This window comes from Mustela nivalis (genome assembly GCF_964662115.1).
Source record: "Mustela nivalis genome assembly, chromosome: 9".
NCBI classification, from domain to species: Eukaryota; Metazoa; Chordata; class Mammalia; order Carnivora; family Mustelidae; genus Mustela; species Mustela nivalis.
Genome location: NC_139028.1, coordinates 99,560,707 through 99,583,940, shown reverse-complemented (window position 1 = coordinate 99,583,940; position 23,234 = coordinate 99,560,707). Strand labels below are relative to the sequence as shown.

General features: G+C 36.9%; 1 protein-coding gene across 3 annotated transcripts in view; it reads right to left on the bottom strand.

Moving 5' to 3' along the window:
• The window catches only part of TTC17 (tetratricopeptide repeat domain 17), a 117,632-nt gene that overhangs the window by 68,775 nt on the left and 25,623 nt on the right, over positions 1–23,234 (bottom strand). For all 3 annotated transcript variants that reach the window (XM_082684023.1, XM_082684024.1, XM_082684025.1), the window contains exons 3-15: positions 22,670–22,839; positions 21,917–22,028; positions 21,523–21,654; positions 16,147–16,256; positions 15,413–15,557; positions 14,592–14,731; positions 12,750–12,910; positions 11,368–11,480; positions 9,691–9,837; positions 7,650–7,765; positions 7,328–7,493; positions 6,109–6,186; positions 5,748–5,972 (exon numbers count right to left, since the gene is read on the bottom strand). In XM_082684023.1, the coding sequence (XP_082540149.1) occupies positions 5,748–5,972; positions 6,109–6,186; positions 7,328–7,493; positions 7,650–7,765; positions 9,691–9,837; positions 11,368–11,480; positions 12,750–12,910; positions 14,592–14,731; positions 15,413–15,557; positions 16,147–16,256; positions 21,523–21,654; positions 21,917–22,028; positions 22,670–22,839 (1,815 nt within the window). The remainder of the gene's footprint in view (positions 1–5,747; positions 5,973–6,108; positions 6,187–7,327; positions 7,494–7,649; positions 7,766–9,690; positions 9,838–11,367; positions 11,481–12,749; positions 12,911–14,591; positions 14,732–15,412; positions 15,558–16,146; positions 16,257–21,522; positions 21,655–21,916; positions 22,029–22,669; positions 22,840–23,234) is intronic.

Here is a 23,234-nt window from a genome sequence, read left to right as displayed (position 1 = left end):
GCAATTAAAGGATAAAGAAATTTATGTTACAACGCAGGAGAGATATTTTTTAAAGTACACTTGTTTTACAAATGTTAAGTCAGAGGCTGTGTGGCACGGCCAAAGGGTGTGAGTGCTGTGGCCAATCTCCTGGAGTTCAAATACATCCAACTTTGAGACTTCTGGTAAATCCCTTTTGCCCGTTTCTTTATCTATCAAATAGGCAAATTCTATCTCGCAGGGTTATTGTGAGGATTAAATGATTCATCACATGTAAAGGGATCGTGTTTAGTAAACAATAACAAAAGTTAGCAATTAGTTCAATTGCCAAATTCTGGGGAAGCTACCAATGAAATGAATACTTTCCAACCTTGATGATGGCAATGTAACTGGCCCAAATCTTTTGGTAGATGTTTGGCATTTTGTATCAAAGCCATCAAAAGACTCATTGGCTTAGTAATTCCACTGCTAGCCATCTTTCCTAAGAAAATTACGTGGAATGCAGAAAAAAACTTTATACAGAAAACCATTATTGGTAATAGGTAAGCACTGTCAGCAACCTAAACATTCAACAACTGAGGAGTACGCTGTGATATACAAATTCAAAAGCAGCCATTAATGATGACTAGTAAAAACTATGTGGTAATAAAACTTTTTAATATAGTAACTTTTGAAGATCGCCAGTGCAACAGTGTTGCAACACTACGAAATATTTGAATAGAAGAAAAACTTACAGGACTTTCCAAATGTTGGTAGTTGAGGGAAGGGTGCTTGCTGATTAAGGTGTATTTTTGTGGTATCTATTCTGATCCACTGATTTCTCTTTTGACAATTACTGTAGCACCACAGTATTTAACAACTGAAATTTTAGTGTAATTTTCAAATACAGAAAGGCAGTTAATCTCTAAAGGAGCTCTTTTTTCTTCAGAGGAATACTGCCTCACTGCCTTCGCTGGTGACAACAGAAAGTGAAAAAAGTATCAGGGGAACACAGCTGTGGTAGCCTTTGGGGGCCCAATCATCACATCCCATATATAGCATCTGTTCCCACTGTACCTGCACCTGGCCCACAGCTTTTGGACCACAAAAAAACATTTGATAAATATCTGATATACTTTTTTGGCACCAGGCCTGTTGTACAGTATAGCAACAGTAAACTTTGGCTCAAATCTACTTGTGAATTTGTGTATTTCAAGGGAAACTCTTTTTTTTTTTCTTAAAGATTTTTATTTATTTATTTGACAGACAGAGGTCACAAGTAGGCAGAGAGGCAGGGAGAAAGAGAGGAGGAAGCAGGCTCCCTGCTGAACAGAGAGCCCGATGTGGGGCTCAATCCCAGGACCCTGGGATCATGACCCGAGCCGAAAGCAGAGGCTTTAACCCACTGAGCCACCCAGGCGCCCTCAAGGGAAACTCTTAACAGACAATATTTTCTTCTCATACTTAAAAAATTAGTTCTGAAATATCACAAATAAACCTAAGCACTCATGCACACTTCTTTTAAAAGTTTTTTTTGGATGGGCACCTGGGTGGCTTAGTCCATTGAGCATTTGACTTCAGCTCACTTCATGATCTCAGGGTACTGGGATGGAGTCCTGCATGGGGCTCCCCTCTCAGTGGGGAGCCTTCTCCCTCTGCCTCTGCTTCTCCCCCTGCTTGTGCTCTCTCTCAAATAAATAAATAAAATCTTTTAAAATAAATAAATATTTTTTCGATATGAAACTTATGAACATTTAAACACTAGGTATAAGAGCAATTTAATTGTATATTTACTATAACTATATCATCAAACCTAGGTTGTCATCAATTGTAACATGCATCCTTATTTTAGAGAAGTTGTATCTCAGAAATTATGAACTAGAGTAATTAACTACACAGCAGTGATTAACTCCATGAGATGCATGTGGGAGGTTCAGGGCATGAATATTAACCCATCTGTCTATTCTTATCAATGCGACCTTTAAACTATGCTCTGGCTTGGTTGAAATAAAGATATCTATAAATTAAAGTTGTAAAATAATATAATATTAAGCAGCAGGCATAGTGTGATGAGTAGGATAAAGAATCAGATGTTTCAGACTGCCATAAAAAAGTGGCAGTATATTTTTAGCAGCTGTGTCATTCTTATTTAAACATAAGTTCCTAAAAATAAATTAACTACATAATTACAAATTTCACTCATTTTAAATAAAGAAATGACACAAGAGAACTATAGGCCAGGATTTCTGATGAACATAGGTGCAAATATCCTCGACAAAATACTAACAAACTGAATCCAACAATACAGTAACAAAAATCATTCATCACAAGCAAATGTGATTTACTCCCGGGATACAATGGTGATTCAATATTCATATATCAATCAATGTGATACATCATATCAGTTAAGAGAAAGGATAAAAATTATATGATCATTTCAATAAATACAGAAAAAGCATTTGACAAAGTACAGCATCCATTCATGATAAAAGTCCTCAACAAAGTAGGTCTAGAGGGAACATACCTCAACATAATGAAGGGCATATATGAAAAACCCACAATAAACATCACCCTCAATGGGGAAAAACAGAGCTTTTCCCCTAACACCAGGAACAAGTCAGGATGTCCACTCTCGCCACTTTTATTCAACATAGTACTGGAAGTCTTAGTCTCAGCAATCAGACAACAAAAAGAAATAAAAGGAATTCAAATCGGTAAGGAAGAAGTAAAATGTTTTACTATTTGCAGATGATGTGATACCATATATAGAAAAGCCTTAAGACTCCACCAAAAGATTACTAAAACTGTTAAGTGAATTGAGTAAAATCACAGGATATAAAACCAATGTGCAGAAATTTGCTGCATTTGTACATACTAATAATGAAGCAGCAGAAAGAGAAATTGAAAAAACAATCCCATTTACAGCTGTGCCAAAAATAAGACCTATGAATAAACCTAACCAAAGAGGTGAAAGAACTATACTCTGAAAACTGTAAAACACTGATGAAAGAAATTGAAGAGAACATAAACAAATGGAAAGCAATCCCACATTCATGAATTAGAAGAAAAAACATTGTTAAAATATCTATACTACCCAAAGCTACCTACACATTAAATAAAATCCCTATCAAAACACCAACAGCATTTTTTGCAACTAGAACAAAAAAATCCCAAGATTAATATGGAACCACAAAAGACTCTAAATAGCCAGAGCAACTTTGAAAAAGAAAAGCAAAGCTGGAAGCATCACAATTCTGGATGTCAAGTTGTAATACAAAACTGTAGTAATCAAAACAGAATAGTACTGGCACAAAAACAGATATACAGATCAATGGAACAGAACAGAAAACCCAAAAATTAACCTACAATTTATGGTTAATCTTATTAAATCAGGACAGAATATATCTAATCGAAAAAAGATAGTTTTCAACAAATGGTGCTGGAAAAACTGGTCAGTAAATAGTAATAAAACTGGACCACTTTCTTACACCATACACAAAAATAAACTGAAAATGGATTAAAGAGCTAAATGTGAGACCTGAAAACATAAAATTCCTAGAAGAGAACAAGGCAATAATTTCTCTGACATCAGCCATAACAACATTTTTATAGATATGTCTCCTGGGACAAAGGGAATTAAAAACAAAAATAAACTATTGGCTTCTATATCAAAATAAAAAGCTTCTGTACAGTGAAGGAAACAATCAACAAAACTAAAAGTCAACCCATGGAATGGGAGAAGGTATTTGCAAATAACATATCTGATAAAGGGTTAATATTCAAAATATATAAAGAACTGATACAACTCAATACTAAAAAAAAAATCCAATTACAAAATAGGCAGAAGACATGAACAGCTATTTTTCCAAATAAGACATCTAGATCGCCAACAGACATATGAAAAGATTTTCAACATCACTCATCATCAAGGAAATACCAATTAAAACCATGATGAGATACCATCTCACGTTTGTCAGAATGGCTAAAATTAACACGGGAAACAAAAGATGCTGGCAAGGATGCAAAGAAAGGAGAACCCCTCACGCTATTGGCGGGAAAGCAAAATAGTGTGGCCACTCTGGAAAACAGTATGGAAGTTCTCAAAAAGGTAAAAATAGAACTATCCTATGACCCAGCAACTATACTACTAGGTACTTACCCAAAGGCTACAAACATACGGACTCGAAGGGGCACATGCGCCCTGACGTTTACAAGCGCCATTATCAATGACAGGCAAATTAAGGAAAGAACCCAACTGTCCACTGACTGATAAATGGATAAAGAAGATGAAGTCATAAATACAGTGGAATATTACTCAGCCATCAAAAAGAAGTCTTGCCATTTCCAAGGACATGGATGAAGCTAGAGTGTATTATGCTAGGTGAAGTTAGTCAGAGAAAGAAAAAAACAACCATATGATTTCACTCATATGTGGAATTAAATTGAGAAAACAGATGACATATGGGAAGGGGAAAAAAGAGAGGGAAGCAAACCATAAAAGAGACGATAGAGAACAAACTGAGGATTGATGGAGGGGCGGTAGGCGGGGAATGGGCTAAATGGGTGATAGGTATTAAGGAGGGCACTTGTGTTGAATGTGATTTAAATTCTACTCCTAACACTAGTATTACACTGTATGCTAACTAATTAGAACTTAAATAAAAATTTGGAAAAAAAAAACATGAAAAATAGAACTCCTAGGGCTCCTGGGTGGCAGTCTGGTTAAGCGACTAACTTTTGGATTCAGCTCAGGTTGTGGTCTCAGGGTAGTGAGATCGAGCTCTGCATCAGGCTCCATGCTCAGCACAGAGTTGGCTTGAGATTCTCTCTCTCCTTCTCCCTCTGCCCCTCCCACTCATGCTCTCTCTCTCAAATAAAGAAATAAAACTTAAAAAAAAAAAAAAAAAAAAAGAACTACCCTATGATCCAGCAAACACACTACTGGGTATTTATCCAAAGAATACAAAACACTAATTCAGAAGGATAAATGCACCCCTTTGTTTACAGCAGCATTATTTACAATAGCCAAGATGCAGAAGCAGCTCTACGGTTCATCAATAGATGAATGGATAAAAAAGATGTGGCGTATATATACATACAAAATGAAGTATTATTCAGCCATAAAAAAGAATGAAATCGTGTCATTTGCGATGACATGGAGGGAGCTAGAGAGTATAGTACTAAGTGAAATAAGACACAGAAAGACAAATACCTTATGATTTCACTCATACATGTAATTTAAGAAACAAAAGCAGCAAAGGAAAAAAAAAGAGAGAGAGAGAGAGAGACAAAACAAGAAATAGATTCTTAGTTACAGAGAACAAACTGATGGTTACCAGAGCAGAGATGGGCAGAGGGCAGAGGCACCTGAAACAGGAGATGGGGATGAAGGAGGGCCCTTGTGATGAGCATCAGGGGATGTATGGAAGCGCTGAATCACTGCACTGCACACCTGAGACTAATATAACACTGTATGTTAGCTAAAGTGGAATGAAAATTAAAGAAAAGAAATTAAATATATCTAAGATATATCTGGGAGTAAAAACAAGAAGATACAGAAAAATGTGATTAGCACGATTTTAGATTTGTACAAAATAAATCAATATAAAAAACATATCAAAAATAAGACAAAACAAAATCTGCTTTATGTCACCCTAAAGTATGCAAACTGTACTCTGATAAAAACGTGAGGCTTTTTTTATGCCTTCCCCAGAAAAATACAAATTGTACCCTGAATTTGAGTTACCCCCACATAGTATATGGAGCTACAGAGAAACATAAAACCTCACCTCAGAGCTATTGATGGCCAAAGCTTGAAGGAGCAGTTTAGTGGCATCAAGATGGAGACCATAGTGAATCAAAAGGTTGGCCAAGTTCACAAGAGGAATGTCCTGGTATTGAAGTGGAGCCAAATTCAAAGCTCTCTGAAGACAGGCAATAGCAAAAGTGCTGTTTCCTACTGCTCTCCAGTAGAGTCCAGCTTCATTGAGTATCAGCCAGACGGGGGCATTTGGCTGAAAAACCCAAAATACCTCAGATGCCGAAAGAATACAGTACTAGTTCTAACAAGGATTTTTAATGCATGCATTTTAATTTTTAATTACAAATACTAAGCATTTAAATTTCAGCTGTCTAAAGCAGGAGACTTACCTTATTAATAGCGTGAAATAAGAATGACCCAATTTCTTCTTCTGGGATAGTATAGTTATTAATACGGGAAAGCAAAATCTGAAAACATCAAAAGGAAGACTGACTCAATTGAAAATAACAGGAAAGACATTTGAGAAAATTCTATAGATAGCAGTCTTGAGCTCCTCAGGAACAGCTAATTTGAATAGACACTTATAATCATGTATTTATATATATAAAACACGAGGTCATCACCAACAAGTGTTGACCTGCTTATATGAACACCCTAGTTTCCTCTAACTAAAACACGTTACAAGATGTATACCACATACACATACCCCATTAAATTCAACCTAAATATCCAAAATCAAAAGAGAAATTATTCAAAAGACAATAGTATGTAATACCCAATGGCAACAAAAACCTTCTATCTTTCCTAGCTGGAAAACCACTGGATCTGCAACTACGCTATGTTCTTGCAACATGTGTGTAACTGTGAGTAACTCTAAGGTGGGGATCATGGTCTATTTATCTTTCCTAGGAATCCAAACAGTGCCTGGTACATAATGTTTTCCACCTCAGTAAATGTTTGTTGACTGTCAGTAGTAACTGTTCACAGTTTTAAAATTAAGTTTTAAAAAGGTTGTTGTGATGGTCTGTTTTCTCTGCAAAAAACTAATCTTTCATTTGTATCTCTGGAATGGTATCTAATGTAGAATTTCTAGTCAGTAATATAACACTCTTCGTTATACATAACTAGCAGGAATTAAGGTACAAAGCATAATGGAATTTATCTATAGTATCTGTAAATTCATACAAATTCATACAAACTTCCAAGGACCTTACAAAAGGCCACAGGGTTGAAAAGGCTACAAAGAGAATCTTCAAGCTTTTGATTTATACAGACTTCTGGAGACTTGGGAGGATGCAAAGCTAAACTGAAGGGGTCAGAATGGCCCCCACCAGATGAGCCCCAACAAGTAAACAGAGAGATCTGTGTTGCTCATCTTTGCGGCACTCTTATTCAAAAGAATAAGAGTGCGTGAGCAGCCCTGAAGCATACTTCCCTGACACTCCTTCAATAGCATGAAAGTCTTCTTAATGATTCTACCAATTCTTTAAGAGTTTTAAAAAACTTCAAGTTCAATAACTGCCTTCTATCAAGTTTTCGTTCCACCTAAGAGGCTTGTGAAGTCACCCAGAATGGACGGCAATAAACACCAGCCTACGTGAGCCTTACTTTTCGTGCATGGTCATCTGGCATTTTGGCTTTCAGATCCATGCGGACCTCTAATTCTTTGACTAAGTAGGACAGAGTCTGGCTTTTTCTGAAGTCAGTTATGGAACAGTCAGGGGTTTGGACCTCTTCTTCTGAAGAATAATCATCACTGCTGAGTTCGTGGATCCTGGCACAAGAAAAAGGAACAAGATTCATATTTTCAAAGTTTGGGTGATTTCAAGATAAAGACTTAACCTTTCAAGTCCAAGGCTGGTGCTCTCAAAGAACTGCCAGATGATAATCATGCAGAATCAAGTGCTTTGCCAAATCCATCAGCACTTGCCTGAGTCCTTTGTTTTCCGGTGGCAGAAAATACGTTGGTAATTCCCCGCCAAGAGGGACTCTAGGATAGCTTTCTGCACAATCTGCTCTTTTAGGCCAAAGAATATGCTGTTTGTCCTAATAAAGAGAAAAAATTTCTCATAAGTTTCCTTGGATTCAATATTTCAACACGCTAAATAAACTTTTTAAAAGAATATAAACATATTAAGATAACTGAACCATTTAGTATTTAAAAAAAATTGTAGACACTATCATGTAAACTCTATCATGTTCCTTCTACTGAAGACTTTTAGTCTATGTCAGTAATTCTACCTACTTTACCATAGACTGATTCAGGGTTGGGCAGGCCTAAGTCGGCTGAGCCCCATGAGATACAAGGAGAGGCTTGCTTGGGGCTTGTGAGAAAGAAAAGCCAGTCTTTGTCTCCTTTGCTACATAGGAACAAAGAACATGTTGCTCCAAGTTGCTGCTGGCTGTTACCTCATGACCATGAGGAAGACAAGCATTAGGATGAAACCTATACCGAGGATGGCAAATTGAAGAAAAGGAAAGAAACGGGTCCCTGATGACATCACTGGTCCATTTAATTAACCAAACCCAAAGCTTGCTCTCATCTCTGGACTTTCTATAATATGAGGCACATTTTCTTTTAAGCCAGTTTAAAGTAGAGTTTATGATTTGTACCTGAAAACATATATGAGCTTAAAAAACTGGCACAGAAAACTATTTTTCCCTGAACTAAGATGGTTTCTTTTCCAATGCCAAAGTTTAACAATTGTTTTGATATGTAAAATGTTCATTTTTCTAAATATAAATAAGATACACCAGAGGCTTATTAAACTTAAATCTTGGAGTTATCAAACTTTTGGGAATTTATTTTACACAGAATGAAATCTAAGTGGCTATATTAATTCTGATAGAATATAAACTGGATTGAATTCTAAAAATTTAATACTGAATAAAATACACATGGTGTCTGTCCTCATACCTTGGTATTCCCATGGGCTAACATACAATTATTTCTTAGCTAGTCAGAAATACATATTTATTGGGGTGCTTGCGTTGCTCAGTCGGGTAAACATTTGCCTTTGGCTCAGGTCACAGTGCCACAGCCCTGGGATCAAGTCCCACTTCGGGTGCCCTGCTCAGTGGGAAGCTTGTTTCTTCTCCCTCTTCCTCTGCTACTCCCCCTGCTTGAGCTATCTCTCTCTCTCAAATAAATAAAATCTTAAAAAAAAATACATACTTATTAACTTATTATCTGTATCATCTGATAAAATATAAGGTCCAGCAAAGAGCTTGCATGCGGTATCCACAGTACCAGCCTGACGCACAAATAGGAGCTCAATAAAAGAATGCTGATTAAAAAGTGAAATGTAGCTGGCCCTTGAAAAGCACAGCTTTGAACTATGCAGGTCCATTTACACGTGGATTTTTTTTTTTTTTTATAAATACAGTGAAGTACTATATATGTATTTTTTCTTCCTCATGACTTTCTTAATAACATTTTCTTTTCTCTAGCTTACTTTATTTTAAGAATACAATACATAATACCTACAACATAAGAAAAAGTGTTAATCTACTGTTTATGTTCTCAGTAAGGCTTTGGTCAATAGTAGGCTATTAGTAGTTAAGTTTTTGGGGAATCAAAAAAGTTATATGCAGATTTCTGACTGCGTGGGTCAGTTGCAGAGTCGCTAGAGGGGTCGCTAGAGGGGTCGGTCCCTCTAGCCCCCATGTTGTTCAAGGGTCAACTGTATATAGAAGCATATACTTAGGTCAAATTTAGAAACTTTTGAGGGTTGGTACTTATACTCAGAGCCCAAAGTTTTGAACCAAAATTGGTCTATATGCCTCACTTGATTGGGAAGAAGACCTCAAGATAGACCCGGTGTCTTGCTAATCTACTACTAGGAGAATGCCTTCTGTTTAATAGAAGTTGACTAAGTGTTTGCTGAGCTAAGCTGAACAGTGATAAGGACCGTCACTGCTTTCAGAAATCTTGTCTGAAAAAAGTGCTTCATCATCCTTTATTAACTTACCCTATATGCATCAGAATCCCTGCCCCAGATCCAGAGAATGGAATGGGCTACAGGAGAAGACTTGACCAAATCACTGATATCACTCTGATTTGCCTGAACATCAAAATTCACAGACATCATACTGGAGGTTGATGAATCCTCACCAAACTAGAAAATGAAAAGAAAAGTTGAATCAAACTAGAAGCAGAAAAGAAGCTGTGATTAAGGTTTAATACAACTCAAAACCTCAGTGAATACTCAAACCCAGGAGGAAATCTGAAAGTAGGTCAGTAATAAAGTAATCAGAGCTTTACATTTTCAGAACTAGGCTCCAACACTATTCTCTCAGAAAATGTATAATTTAGCAACTTTTAATCAACTATTATTGGAGTATGAGAAAAATGGCATGGATTCTTCCTTTCTTTACTGTCCCTTTACTTCCCTTCTGTGATTTAGTCTCTTTTAAGTTTAAACATGAGCTGATTATCTAAGATGTTTGGTTCATTATTGCCCTACCCTGTCTAGACTAAAATGATTAGTACTCAGTAGAATTAGTGTGCTGTGTGAGAAGCAAGGAACTTGAAAAAGGGCTCTCAGGAGTTTAATATAGCTATGATTTAGGCATTATAACCATTATACAATCAACTCCCAATATAAATATAGCCTCCCTCCAAACCAAGGTAAATCAATGCTTGATATTCTTAGGGAATACCCCAATTCCTGTTTATTTCTAAAACATTGTTACATAAGGGAATGGGACCAGGATGGGAGGGAGTAGAAAAGAATGGATTCATTCACTATGTAACAGAGATACAACTTATGGATATAGAATACTGAAGCTACACTAGTACAGGGGAGTCTTCCAAATGGTCTGTCTTGAGACCATCATGATAACCAAAAGTCACCTTGGTTTCAGTCTGTGTCATTTGTAAATATTATTCCCTTTTTTACCCCTTAAAATAATGTTTGGACTTAAGACAGGGAGCTATAGGGGCACCTGGGTGACTTAGTCGGTTAAGCATCCACCTTCAGGTCAGGTCATGGTCCCAAGGTCCTGGGACTGACCCCTGCATCAGGCTCCCTGTTCCACGGGGAGCCTGTTTCTTCCTCTCTCTCTGCTGCTCCCCCTGCTCATGCTCTCTGGCTCTTTCTCACAAATAAAGAAATATAATCTTTTTTTAAAAAAAAAAGATAGCTATAATATCAGCTGTGTAAGTCTGATGTCCCTTTACTGTGTTTGAAAACTAAACATGGGATATTGCTAGGAACTAGTTGACAAAAATCATGGGAAGCATTTGGTCTTTATTACTAATTCTCCCCTAAACGGCCTCTTAGTTTTTGCTTCTTTTCTCAATATCAAGCATTGATTTACCTTGGTTTGGAGGGGGGCTATATTTATATTGGGAGTTGATTGTATAATGCAGGCTTTGAGTTAATACAGCCCAATCTAGCTCTCATGGTAAAGGAGAAAAGAAACAAAGACATATACAGCTAGTCCTTGGGGGGACTGGAAAGGTCATGCAAGAAGTAACTGAGTACTATCTACAAAATCTGACTTCATAAACATACTCAAAATCTTAAATTAGTCACAAATTTGGAAATCAAATATACAAGGAATCAAGGGGGAAAAGCAATATTAAGCAGTATTACTCTTAGATATGCAAAGTTATAAGAGCTAGAAGACAGCAAGAAAAAGACCTGAACATAGTCCACATTTTCAAAAATATCTCCACGATGGTAGCGAACAGGTTGGTCCCACTGGCAATGTAAACTATGCTGCTGGTTGACCAGACGGCATATCTGATGATTTCCTGGAATAAGAAAGGAAAGTACAATTTTTGAGAAACATCAGCAACACCAACATGGCAAAGTACTTACACAGGGGGTACCATACACGGAAACGCTCATTAATAGTTAGCTAAATTAAATTGTTCTAAAGAAGTCTCAGTTTCTCTAACTATAAAAAAAAGGGGGGTTCCACTAAATCACCAAAATATCTTCTGGTAATTACATCCTGTGACAGTATAATCTATCAATTACATTGTTTTAAGAGACTTTTGCCATCTCTCTGGAGATAATCTGCTTTATATAGTTCATAATTCTGTTTCAAAATTATTACAAGAGCTCTAGTTATATTGTAATACAGAGCAAGCAGTAAATAACCCAAAGAACTGAACATACTCTTTATACTCAAAATAGCAAAGAAAACCTAGTATGTGGATTGTAAAATGGACTTTAAATGGTCACAGCTAAGGTTCAAAGATTTAAGAGACCTTCCATATCAATATTCTATTAATTTATTCTTTGATGTCACTTGTTAGATCTGCTCCCTTAGGGTTTCATTAGAAGTGAAACATTCTGGATATAACCAAGTCACTGATATCCTGTCAACCCAACTGTCCTTAGACAGTGGTTTTAACTTCTGGGTCATGGACTCTGAGAGATTTTAATAAAAACTATATGCCTTCTTTTCAGAAAAAAAAATTGTGCACATACATATTACAGCATGTAATTTTTGGGGAGGATTTCAGAATCCCCTGAAACTAATCCACTGACCAAGGTTAAGAGTTCCTGCTTGAGACAAATTCTAGCCTAAAATCTTACTTCTAAAATAAAATATTTGTTTTTAAGGGAGGAAGAAAAATAAGACAGCCTTATTGCCAGTGTTGGCTTGGTAGTGGATGGTTTGTTTCAAGGGTGTGTGTGGCTTGTGTTTACTTGGTATAAGGCCATGTTACTCACATTGTGTTTTCAGACCAGCAACAACAGCCATCAAATAGGAGCTTGCTAGAAATTCAGAATTTCAGGTCCTACCTCAGAAGAATCTGCATTTTAACAAGGTCTCCAAGAGATTGGCATGCTTACTAAATCAAACAATTGTTGTTAAGACGTCTAAGATCGAAAAGATTTAATTTTTACTTTAAAATGTGAATTTAAAAAAAACTTGATGACTCGATTTTAAGACTGAGGGAAGTCATAAGCACAACTTTATACTGCATTAGGGCTACACAAAAGTTATGAAAGTAGAACATGCTAGAAGTAAACTTCCTAAACTGTCTTTATTTGGAATCAATACTCACCTAACTGTGCCTCTTTTGCCATCTGTGTCTCATGGATGATATTTCTTAAGATTTGCTCTTCCTGAATCAGCTTATGTTTTTCTAGGATCTCCTGCTGTCTCAGGTAGTGGTCATGCTGCTTTTGATATTCTTTCAACTCATTCAGTGTTCGCTGGAGGGATCTTAACATTTTTTTTTAACACCAGGAAAAAGTTATAGATCTTTAAAATGGAATTTTTAGACCTTTTTAAAAATATTATTTATTTATTTATTTGACAGACAGAGATTATAAGTAGGCAGAGAGGCAGGCAGAGAGAGGGGGAAGCAGGCTCAGGCTCTCAGCTCAGCAGGGAGCCTGGTGCGGGGCTCGATCCCAGACCCTAATATCATGACCTGAGCCGAAGGCAGAGGCTTAACCCACTGAGCCACCCAGGTGCTCCTAAAACTGAATTTTTAAACCCACATACTGTATAGATTTTTTTCTGGTCCTCAGCAATAATTGCTAGTTTTTTCCTTTTAACATACATATAAACACTGTAGTACAAATTTAAAAATGGGGGCAAAATAAATCTATTGTTTTATTAAAAGTTAGAGGCAAAAAGATGGATGCAAAATTCTTCCCTTACAAAGGGCTCTTTTGATATTAAATGGTGTATTGGACTGTTCAGGTACCCAAAAGATATAGTGATACACTATAAATCTTGACATATTCAACAACTATTCTACTTCATATTCATACATATTGACATATTCAACAACTATTCTATTTCCCCCCACAAAGTCCGTGTTAGTTCTACTGCCACCTTTTCATCTTTTCTTTTGATTCTACATAAACCAAGGTGAAGAGAAAGGGCCAAAAGTACCTCGCTCTTAAACTCTAGCTCCTTGTATTTGTGGATTTTTGGGAAAAAAAAACCACAGAAACCCGGCTTCGAAAGACATTTTGTGTACCAGTTGGTATCAATAAATCAGCTGCCTGATTATATTCAGTCACAGAATCATTTTTACCTACTACATCGTAACACATGGAGATTTACGAGTTATACAGATTGTGTACGAGAGAACCAATTTGCTCAGCCAGGACAAGTTCTGATCAGGTGTAACAGAAGCCAGTATAAACAAATAAGTGGTCATTCCTTCCTTTTCACCACATTATGCTTTAAAATGATTGGAAAATAAGCAAATGCAATAGTTTAATGAGTTCCAAATCTCCATTTAATTCTCTAATAATCAAAAATTGCCTCAAAACATGGAGGCTAATTCCGTAAGAATAATTCATTTCTAGTTATGTGAAGTTTCCTAACTGGCCCTACTACTTATGGAATCAAATACATTTTTATTAAGTATATTGCAAGGACCCAGTACAACGGCACTTCATCACTGCACAATTTACAGAAATTGGATTAAAATATGGGCCAAATAATGTTTCTCAATGTCACTTAACTAATGTAACATTAGCCCAATCCTAGCATCTAACGGGGAGAAAGAGTAAATGCAGCATGTGCAAGTTATTTTTCCGACAATGTATTCTGTGGAAACTAAAACATAACCGAATTTCTAATTATCTGGCAGCGCCCCTACTCCAATCATAAAAGTAACTGATGGTCGAAGTATAAAGACCTAAATGACAGAATTTACTGCAAACATTCTCTAGTTCCTGGAATTCATACTATTAAAGATTCCTCTACACAACCTCTGAGTTGTGCTAACCCACCCTGGATCTGAAGAAAAGGGACAGGACTAGCAGCAGTGAAGAGGTGTTTTTAATTCTAATGCACAAATTAACACGGGCATTACCCTACCCAGGTCTAGCTTATGATTCTAGAGTGCTACGGTTTCAGTAACATTTTCTCTCCCAATTACCTATGTTGAGCTTCCAATTTCTGCTCGAGTTTTTGCTGACAAAGGACAGCATGCTTCCTCTTTATAGCTTGCTCAAAGCCAGGTTTGGCCTGCAAAGCATGGTCATAACAGAGCACTGAGTGGTTATACTCCCCCAGCATCTGAAGAGACAAAAACAAAACAAAACAAAACAAAACACACACACACACACATATATACACACAGGAGGAAAACATTAGTCACAGCATGGTTGGACCTGCCCAAACCCCCTAACGACTTACAAGATCACACTTACATCTCACTCTGTAGCGAACATTATTTTTAATAATTTTGTTTTGTTTTATTTATTTATTCATTTGAGAGAGATAGAGAGGCAGAGGGAGAGGGAGCAGCAGACTCCCCACTAAGGTGGGAGCCCAAGGTGGGGCTTGATCGTGGGTCCTGGAATCATGACTTGAGCCGAAGCAGACGCTTTACCATCTGAGCCACCCAGGTGCCTCTGGCAAACACTATTTTTGATCAGTGACCAAATCCACAACATAAGATATGCTGTACGATTGCTTAACTAGAAAGTAGTGCTATCTTCAGAGGGGTACTCTGCAGGAATTTAAGACTCCTATCAACTTAATTATTTTTCTTTTTTGTCAAGAGGCTAGGACCATTAGGATACATTATTATGTTGAGGTATTTTCCCCCTAATTTCTTCATTTCCATTCCCTTTTCTTCGTTCAGACCAAAAGAGGAAGGGGTGGAAAAAGGTAATTTTTTAGTTGAAAATAAAATTTAAAAAGAAAAGGAAATAGTAACTGGTTTGGCTCATGAAAACACAAAGTTGTATTTACTGCATATATATTTCCCAAAGTGTAATAGCTGGTGAAGAAGTCACTGTCATCCAGGGCTGCGTGGACCACCACAGCAGCATCTGCAGAGAAGTGTGCTCTGTGCAGCACATTTGCCAAGTTGACCAGGGCAATGTCTTTATTGTGCCTACAAGAGAAGGAGAGGTGCAATTCGGTGTTAGGAGAGATGTGTGTGCTCTGTGACTCCGTGTAACTATTTAACAAGAGAATATTACATTCGAAGTTATTGAACTTAGAAAAATAACTTTGAGTGTACTGATAGAGAAAATAATTGAAGAAAATCCTACTGTTCATTTTTATATAGCTCATGGTGCTTATTCAATCTGACAGCTATGAATTTTGCCATAGAAATAAGGTTGGGCAGATACTTTATGGCTGTAAAATGTATTTAGGGCTCATTATTTGCTTTGAGAAAAATTTAATTTATGCTAATTCCTCCAGGCAAGGTCCTTATAGTCAAGTTTCAAGTGAACCAGAGGGCCTCTACATTATGTATTTTTTCCTTAATGGAAATCAGAAAGATATTGTGCTATTAACAGCGAGAACTCTTTGACATCTGTCATTTTTTTGTGATGGGACTAAATTCTTTGAACAGGTACAGAGGAAAGTGTTAAGTACAACACAATGCTTCTTCACATTGTTTTCTTATGTGCTGCTTCTTTACCAGTCTTGATTTATATGGAGAATCAGGAAGTCCAGAAAGGGAGAAAACTTACCTGGAAGAGAAGTGAAGTGCTCGCATGGCACATTCCACTACTTGATACGGCTCATTCTTTATTCTCCAATAAAATGAAGCCATGTTATACAGTACCCATGAGGAAGAATTCTAGAGATTAAACAAATAAGAGAACAATCCAACACAACTCATCACACTTTCTTCGACTCAGAAAGTTCAAAATGAGCACCTTCACTATTCTGTCTCTTCTGAAATTTAAGCTGAAGAACAAGACATTACACCAATGAATAAGCAGGGGACAAAGTACCAAGAGACTATATCTGTCAAAGGTGCCTCCTGATCACCAGCGGAGCAAGTACGTGACTTCAGGTGTCATCTCCATGGAGAGACCACTCAAATTCAAGCTCTTGCTCCCAGAGGGAAATTAAGCTGAAAAGCCCACCAAGTGACCCAAACTTGTTGATTCCTATTTCAGGACTTTAGAAGTTAGGACCTAACCTACTTAGAAATGCCAGTTGTTCCAACATGAAATTCCTCAAGTTAACAAAGTTTCCTATTTATTTAAATATCTGAATGAAGGTACATATGTAAGCAAAAGGCAGGCTTATCCTTTTGTAAATGATGAATTTTTATTTGTTCTTCTTTCATCTGTGTTCACAATCCAAACCTTCACTGCTAAAAATTATGTCTTTAGTATAGAGTAGTAAGTGTATTATTTAGTGAAGTTAAACAGAAATTGAGATAGGTTTGCTTCTTCTGTGGCCTGGATTTATAACATATACTAATTTCAACCACACAGAGGTCTAAACACTGAACTGGACCATGACAAAAACTCAGTGTAAATCGTTTAAGCCCATGTAGAGAAATTTCAAATTTGGCATGGCAAAAAGAAGTCATATGAAGTTAAAAAAAAAAAGTTATAAAATTTAATATAAACTGGGAAAAGTATATATGACAACCACTGTTTATTATCTTTAATACATAAAGAACTCTAAAAAAGAAAGACAATACAAGACAAAATACAAGAGAATATGGGTCAAAAACATGCACAGATAAATTCAAAAGTTCAAAACAATGGTCAATTAGCAGGAAAATGATGTAAAACTTAAAGAATATAAAGAAAAAAGATACAAATTTTCCTTTTATAAATTCGCAAAAATTAAAAAGAATGTCAACACTCATTGTGGGCTATACTAGGAGTTGTGAGTATATTAACTTCAGATATTAACTGTAGAAATGTTAGTGAATGCAACATTTCTGGGGGACAGTTTGCAACATTATGTAAAAAGCCTTAAAATATGATTACACTTTGATGCCCACAATTCCACTATTAAAATTTTAGGGGCTCCTGCGTGGCTCAGTGAGTTAGGCGCCCAACTCTTGATTCGGCTCAGGTCATGATCTCAGGGAAATGAGATCAAGCCCTGCATCAGGCTCAGAGTGCAGAACCTGCTTAAAGAATCTCACAATCCCTCTCTCTGCCCATCACCTGCCTACCGCCCCTGTGTTCTCGCTCTCTTAAGGAAAAAAAAAAAAAAAATCTTGTGAGAATAACTGTTTTAACTATAAAGATGTGTAAAAATAAAAAGATTACGTCGTAAGATAGTACTGATCTCTGAATGTTTTTTAAAATTTTCTCTTTTATAGATGTTTTTTAATGTAGTCTGAATTTTTTCCAAAAGGACAAATTGTTTTCTTCAAAAAGAGTTATTTTTAATATTAAAACTAAGTATAATTCTGCATTAATCAGCTTTAAGTATTCCCTCTTCAAGAAATGTATAGAATTTGTAAGTGATGCAAATAAGGGTATAACACTTGCGTACGCTGTTAAGGGATATGTGCCACTTTCTTTCAGATTTGACTTAAGACTTATGTTTCAGTCTGTTTTGACAGCCCTTTGAGAAAGTTTTTTTCAAATTAACAAATGCTTTGATTTTTATCTCTTACGTTCAGACTTTATTTTGTGAATTGGGACCAAAAAATCGATTACAAATTCTATAGGAATAAGTGAAAACACCGTGATAAGTAGACTATGACGGTCTATATATGTGTGTGTATGTATGTATATGTGTGTGTGTGTGTATATATATATATATATATGAAGTATATATTGGAATATATTGGAAGTAAGAGAAATCATAATATATTGGAAGTAAGAGAAAAACACATCTTTAAAGGAGAAATTTTTCTGTAAGATTTCTCATAAAATTTCACTGTCAATACTTTTTCCTTCTCTTGGACACCTTTTCCCTTGGCTTTTAGGAGACCGCATTCTTCTGGATACCCTTTTGGATCTCTTTTGCTGAACTCTCCCCCTATGCTTGACAGCTAACTGTGGGAGGACCAGGGACTCAGAGTGGCCTCTTCTCAAACTTCCCTCTCCTCTAGATGAGCTCATCCAGTCCCATGGCTACAAACACTCCCTACTTAATTATCCTTTATCTATCTATCCAGCTCTATCTATCTATCTATCCACCCTCCTGGAGCTCATGTCTCTTTTAGGTATTTTTTTTTTTAAGATTTTATTTATTTATTTGACAGAGATCACGAGTAGGCAGAGAGGCAGGCGGGGGGTGGTGGGGGAGGGGAGCAGGCTCCCTGCTGAGCAGAGAGCCCCAGGCGGGGCCGATCTTAGGGCCCTGGGATCAGGACTTGAGCCGAAGGCAGAGGCTTTAACCCACTGAGCCACCTAGGCGCCCCAGGTATTTCAAAATTTAATGTGACCAAAGCAGACTCTATCTTCTGTTCCTCTACCCCAGCACTGCTCTTCCTTCAAGTTGCTCATGCCAAGACTTCAGGAATTATTCTCAATTCTTCTATTCCCTTCATTCCCCACATCTAACTCATCAGCTTCTAAACTTCTAAACATTTCCTGAAATAGTTTAAGTCCCTCCGTTTCCAAAACTAATCATTCTAGTCCAAGCTATGTCATCTCTCTCATGAATTACTGCCCACAGCCTTAGAACTCTCTGTTTTCAGTTTGGGTTCCTTCAGTCATTTCTCCAACTAAGTTTAAGAGTATATTTTTAAAAATAGTAATTGAGGGGCACCTGGGTGGCTCAGTCATTAAGCATTTGCCTTCGGCTCAGGTCATGATCCCAGGGTACTGGGGTCGAGTCCCACTTCGGGCTCCCTGCCCTGCGGGAAGCCTGCTTCTCCCTCTCCCACTCCCCCTGCTTGTGTTCTCTCTCTCGCCTGCTTCTCCCTCTCCCACTCCCCCTGCTTGTGTTCTCTCTCTCACTGTGTGTGTCTCTGTCAAATAAATAAATAAATAAATAAATAAATAGAATCTTAAAAAAAAAATTTAATTGAATTATGTCATTCCTCTGCTCTAGCCTCTAGTCTCCCACACTCAGGTTTCAGAGTCCTTACTCTAGTTTTCAGAGTCCTGCTTAGTCTGGCCCTGGTCTACATCTTTGGCTCCTTTCCTCTCCTTCCCTCACTAGGCTCCAACCTTATGAAGCTTCACCTGTTAAAGACTGCATCTTAGTGTCTCTCCCTAGCCCCCTGACCCTGTCAATTTACATGTGGAAGCCCTAACCCCCAGTGTGACTATACATGAAGACAGGGCCTAGGAATAGGTGCTAAAGGTTAAATGAGATCCTAAGAGTAGGGCCCTAATCCAATAAGGCCAGTTCCTTCATAAGAAGAGGAAAACATACCGGATCTCTCCCCCCACACACACAGAGAAGGGGACATGTGAGGACACAGTGAGAAGGTGGTCATCTGCAAGGCAGGAAGAAAGTCCTCAGCAGGAATGAATCAGCCAGCACCTTATCCTGGACTCCCCAACGTTCATAACTATGAGAAAGAAGTTTCTGTTGTTTAAGCCACCCAGTCTGTGGTATTTTATGATGGTAGCCTGAGCAGACTACTACACTACTGAGCTCATGAAGTCTTCAGAGCCTTTCCCTTGGCTTAGAATGCTCTTCCTTGACTGCTGACTTTTGGTTCCTTCTTGTCATTCAGGTATTAGCTTAAATTTCACCTTTAGAGAGAGGAGGACCCTAACTGTTCAATCTAAAGTAGCCACACAATTACCCTCTACCTTAATTTTCTATAGAGAACTTACCACTATGATCTACTTTCAACTAACCAACCTCTGAAGGTATTTTAAATCCTAGGCCAGTTTTCCTAGGTAGTTTTTATAACTCATCAAGTTCTGGGGCTGCAATGTTTTACATTACCTTCAGAAAAACAAGATGAAGACAGTAACTTGGCTATAAAATCATCAAAAAATATATATATGCCATATTTGAATAAACATATAAACATATAATAAACTCTATATAAATCTTGCCTGTTCACATTTTACCTAGTACCATTATAATACTGCTTAAAAACTAGCCTCCATTTTGGGGCACCTGGGTGGCTCAGTCGATTAAGCATTCTGCTCTTGATTTTGGCTCCAGTTGTGATCTCGGGATCATGGGACTGAGCCCTGTGTCAGGTTCCACACTGGGTGTGGAGCCTGCTTTGATTCTCTCTCTCCCTCCTCCTCTGCCCGTTGCCCCACTCTAGTGTGCTTGTTCTCTCTCTCTCTCTTAAAAAATCTATCTATCTATTTATTTATCTATCGGGGCTGGGGGGAGAGACAGAGAGAGCCCACAAGTCGGCAGAGTGGCAGGCAGAGGCAGGGAGAGAAGCAGGCTCCCCACTGAGCAAGGAACCCAATGCGGGACTTGATCCCTGGGCCGAAGGCAGCGGCTTAATTTTCTGAGCCACCCTGGTGTCCCTTTTATGGGGACTCTTTTGCTTACTCTTTTTTGAATAAGTAAATAAATAAATAGTAATTTCTTTTTTTTTTTTTTAAGAAAGGAAAGAAAGAAAGGGAGAGAGAGATGGAGGGAGGGAAGACACTAGCCTACATTTTATGATACAACTCAGACACAGAGAAGAATTAAAAAAAAATCTGCTTTCTAAATTCCCACACGTCATGCTAAATGACACGTTTAATTTCTTGGGTGCTGTTACATAATTTAATTCTCTATTTCATGTTTTTAAAAGTAGATGGTTCCTTAAAAGAAAATTATCAGAAGACTTTATGGTTGGTAGTGATTGCTTTCTTGTCCAGAGAACAGTGATGATCTATATATTGGGTAAATATTTCAAAGATGCTAATGTTAAATTTTCTTTCACATTCAAAATATATAATCTAGCCTATAAGCCCTGTTGCTCATGTTGGCTTATAATTTGCTTTTTCATGAATTAGTTTAAATAAAACTTTTGGCATCCCTTCTGATAGAGGGGACTAGACTACCAATGTTCCTCCCTAGCTTTGAACCGTACAGTTTATATTAATGTAACATATTTAAAATCACTCTCTAGATAAAAATGATCTAAGCAGATTATTTTCTGAGAAAAAAAGACCGTTTGCACACAGAGTCTCTGGCCCTTTCAATCATTGAGGACTTACCTTCTGCAGCCCTTCATGAATGAGGTGACCGATGTCATCTATACTTCTTCCTAGTCGTTTAGATAAATATGTGAAGATTGGATCTTCTTTAGGTAATAGAGGTGCAGAAAGATTAACTCTCTCTTGTACACCCTGAAGAGAAGAAAAAAAATGAAAAAAAAAAAAAAAAAAAGAAAAACAAAAAACAGAACAAAACAAAAACCACACACCCAGAAAAAGATCATAAGACAAAAGCTCACAAGTAACTCATTATCTTATAGCACTTATTTTAAAGGAGTTTGAAGAAATAGATGTTTGTAAAATTATAAAGCTGTTGGGAAGGGGAAAAGAAAGAAAAAATATTTATAAGCAGGAGACAGAAAAAAAAAAAAAAAAATCCCAAATCTCTACTTACTCGCAGATGTTGAAAAGCATGTATACTATATGGAAGTTCTAGAATTTTGGTACAATCAGGTTGCTCAGGGTCTGGAGGGACAGGAGATTCTGTGTCTATATAATCTTCAGGGCTAAAATCAAGAAGCCAGGGGCAATAAATGAATGAAAGGTGAAAAAATGTCTAATTTTTCCCTGACTGAACTATACTCTCCTAGCACCTCATCTTTACAACTAGTATTAGTCCACATTCAACCTTTCTCTCACACAGCAACTGTTGGTAGGCAGTATTTTAGGAGTTTAACAAGGGAGATAAATCAAAAGAGAGAAAATAGCAGGTAGACCAAAGAATGTCAGGATTATGAACTTTTTAAAAGTTTTTCAATATTCTTCCCAGAAATGTTAAACCGATTTACACTTCTGTTGACAGCCTCTCCACATTTTTACCACTTATTTTTAAATATTTTTTCCAATTTGAGAGGTGAAAACTATCTCAATGGTTTATTTTGTACTTACTTGATCATTACTGAGAAACAGATTTTCCACATGTTTGTTGGCCATTTGTATTTCTTTTCCTATAAATTGTTCAATCTCCTGTGGTATTAAGTATTTTTAATTGATATTTAAAAGTTCTACATGTATTTTAAACTTTCAAATTTCAATAAACTCATCTGTGACTGAAGCTTATCCACATTGATAAATAATTTCTTACCGATTTGAGAAAGGTCTATTCAGGAAAACATTAATTTTATTTCTGGAAAGAGAATTTCTTTACCTGATGTCTTTGCTTTCCAAAGTTATATATGTGCCATCATACAGATCCAGGTCCCCTAACGGCACCTTGGCTTTGATGCAATCTGGATCCTCTTTATTATGTCTCTGTTCCAGTCCAGTATCTCTGTCCTCATTCTCCTCTATATGAATTTTTTGAGCAACTAATTGCTTCTGTTGAGAAGACAATGAGAACACAATGGATTTTTCTAATATTTCAGTCTAGACAACACATAAGAGAAAGGAGAATTTAATGTGTTGGAAGTCAGAAAAATCCTCTATGAAGAAAGATAAGGATTCTGAACACAGAAGTCCCCCCCCTTACCTGTAGGGGTATATTCTAAGATTCCCAGTGGAGACCCAAAACCACAGATAGTAACAAACCCTATATATACTGTATTTTTTGCTATACATATATATCTATAATGAAGTTTAATTTATAAATTAAGCACAGAAAGAGATTAACAACAATAACTAATAATAAAATAGAATAATTACAACATTGTACTATAATAAAAGTTAGGTGATGTGATCTTTCTCTCAAAGAATCTTATTGTACTGTACTCATC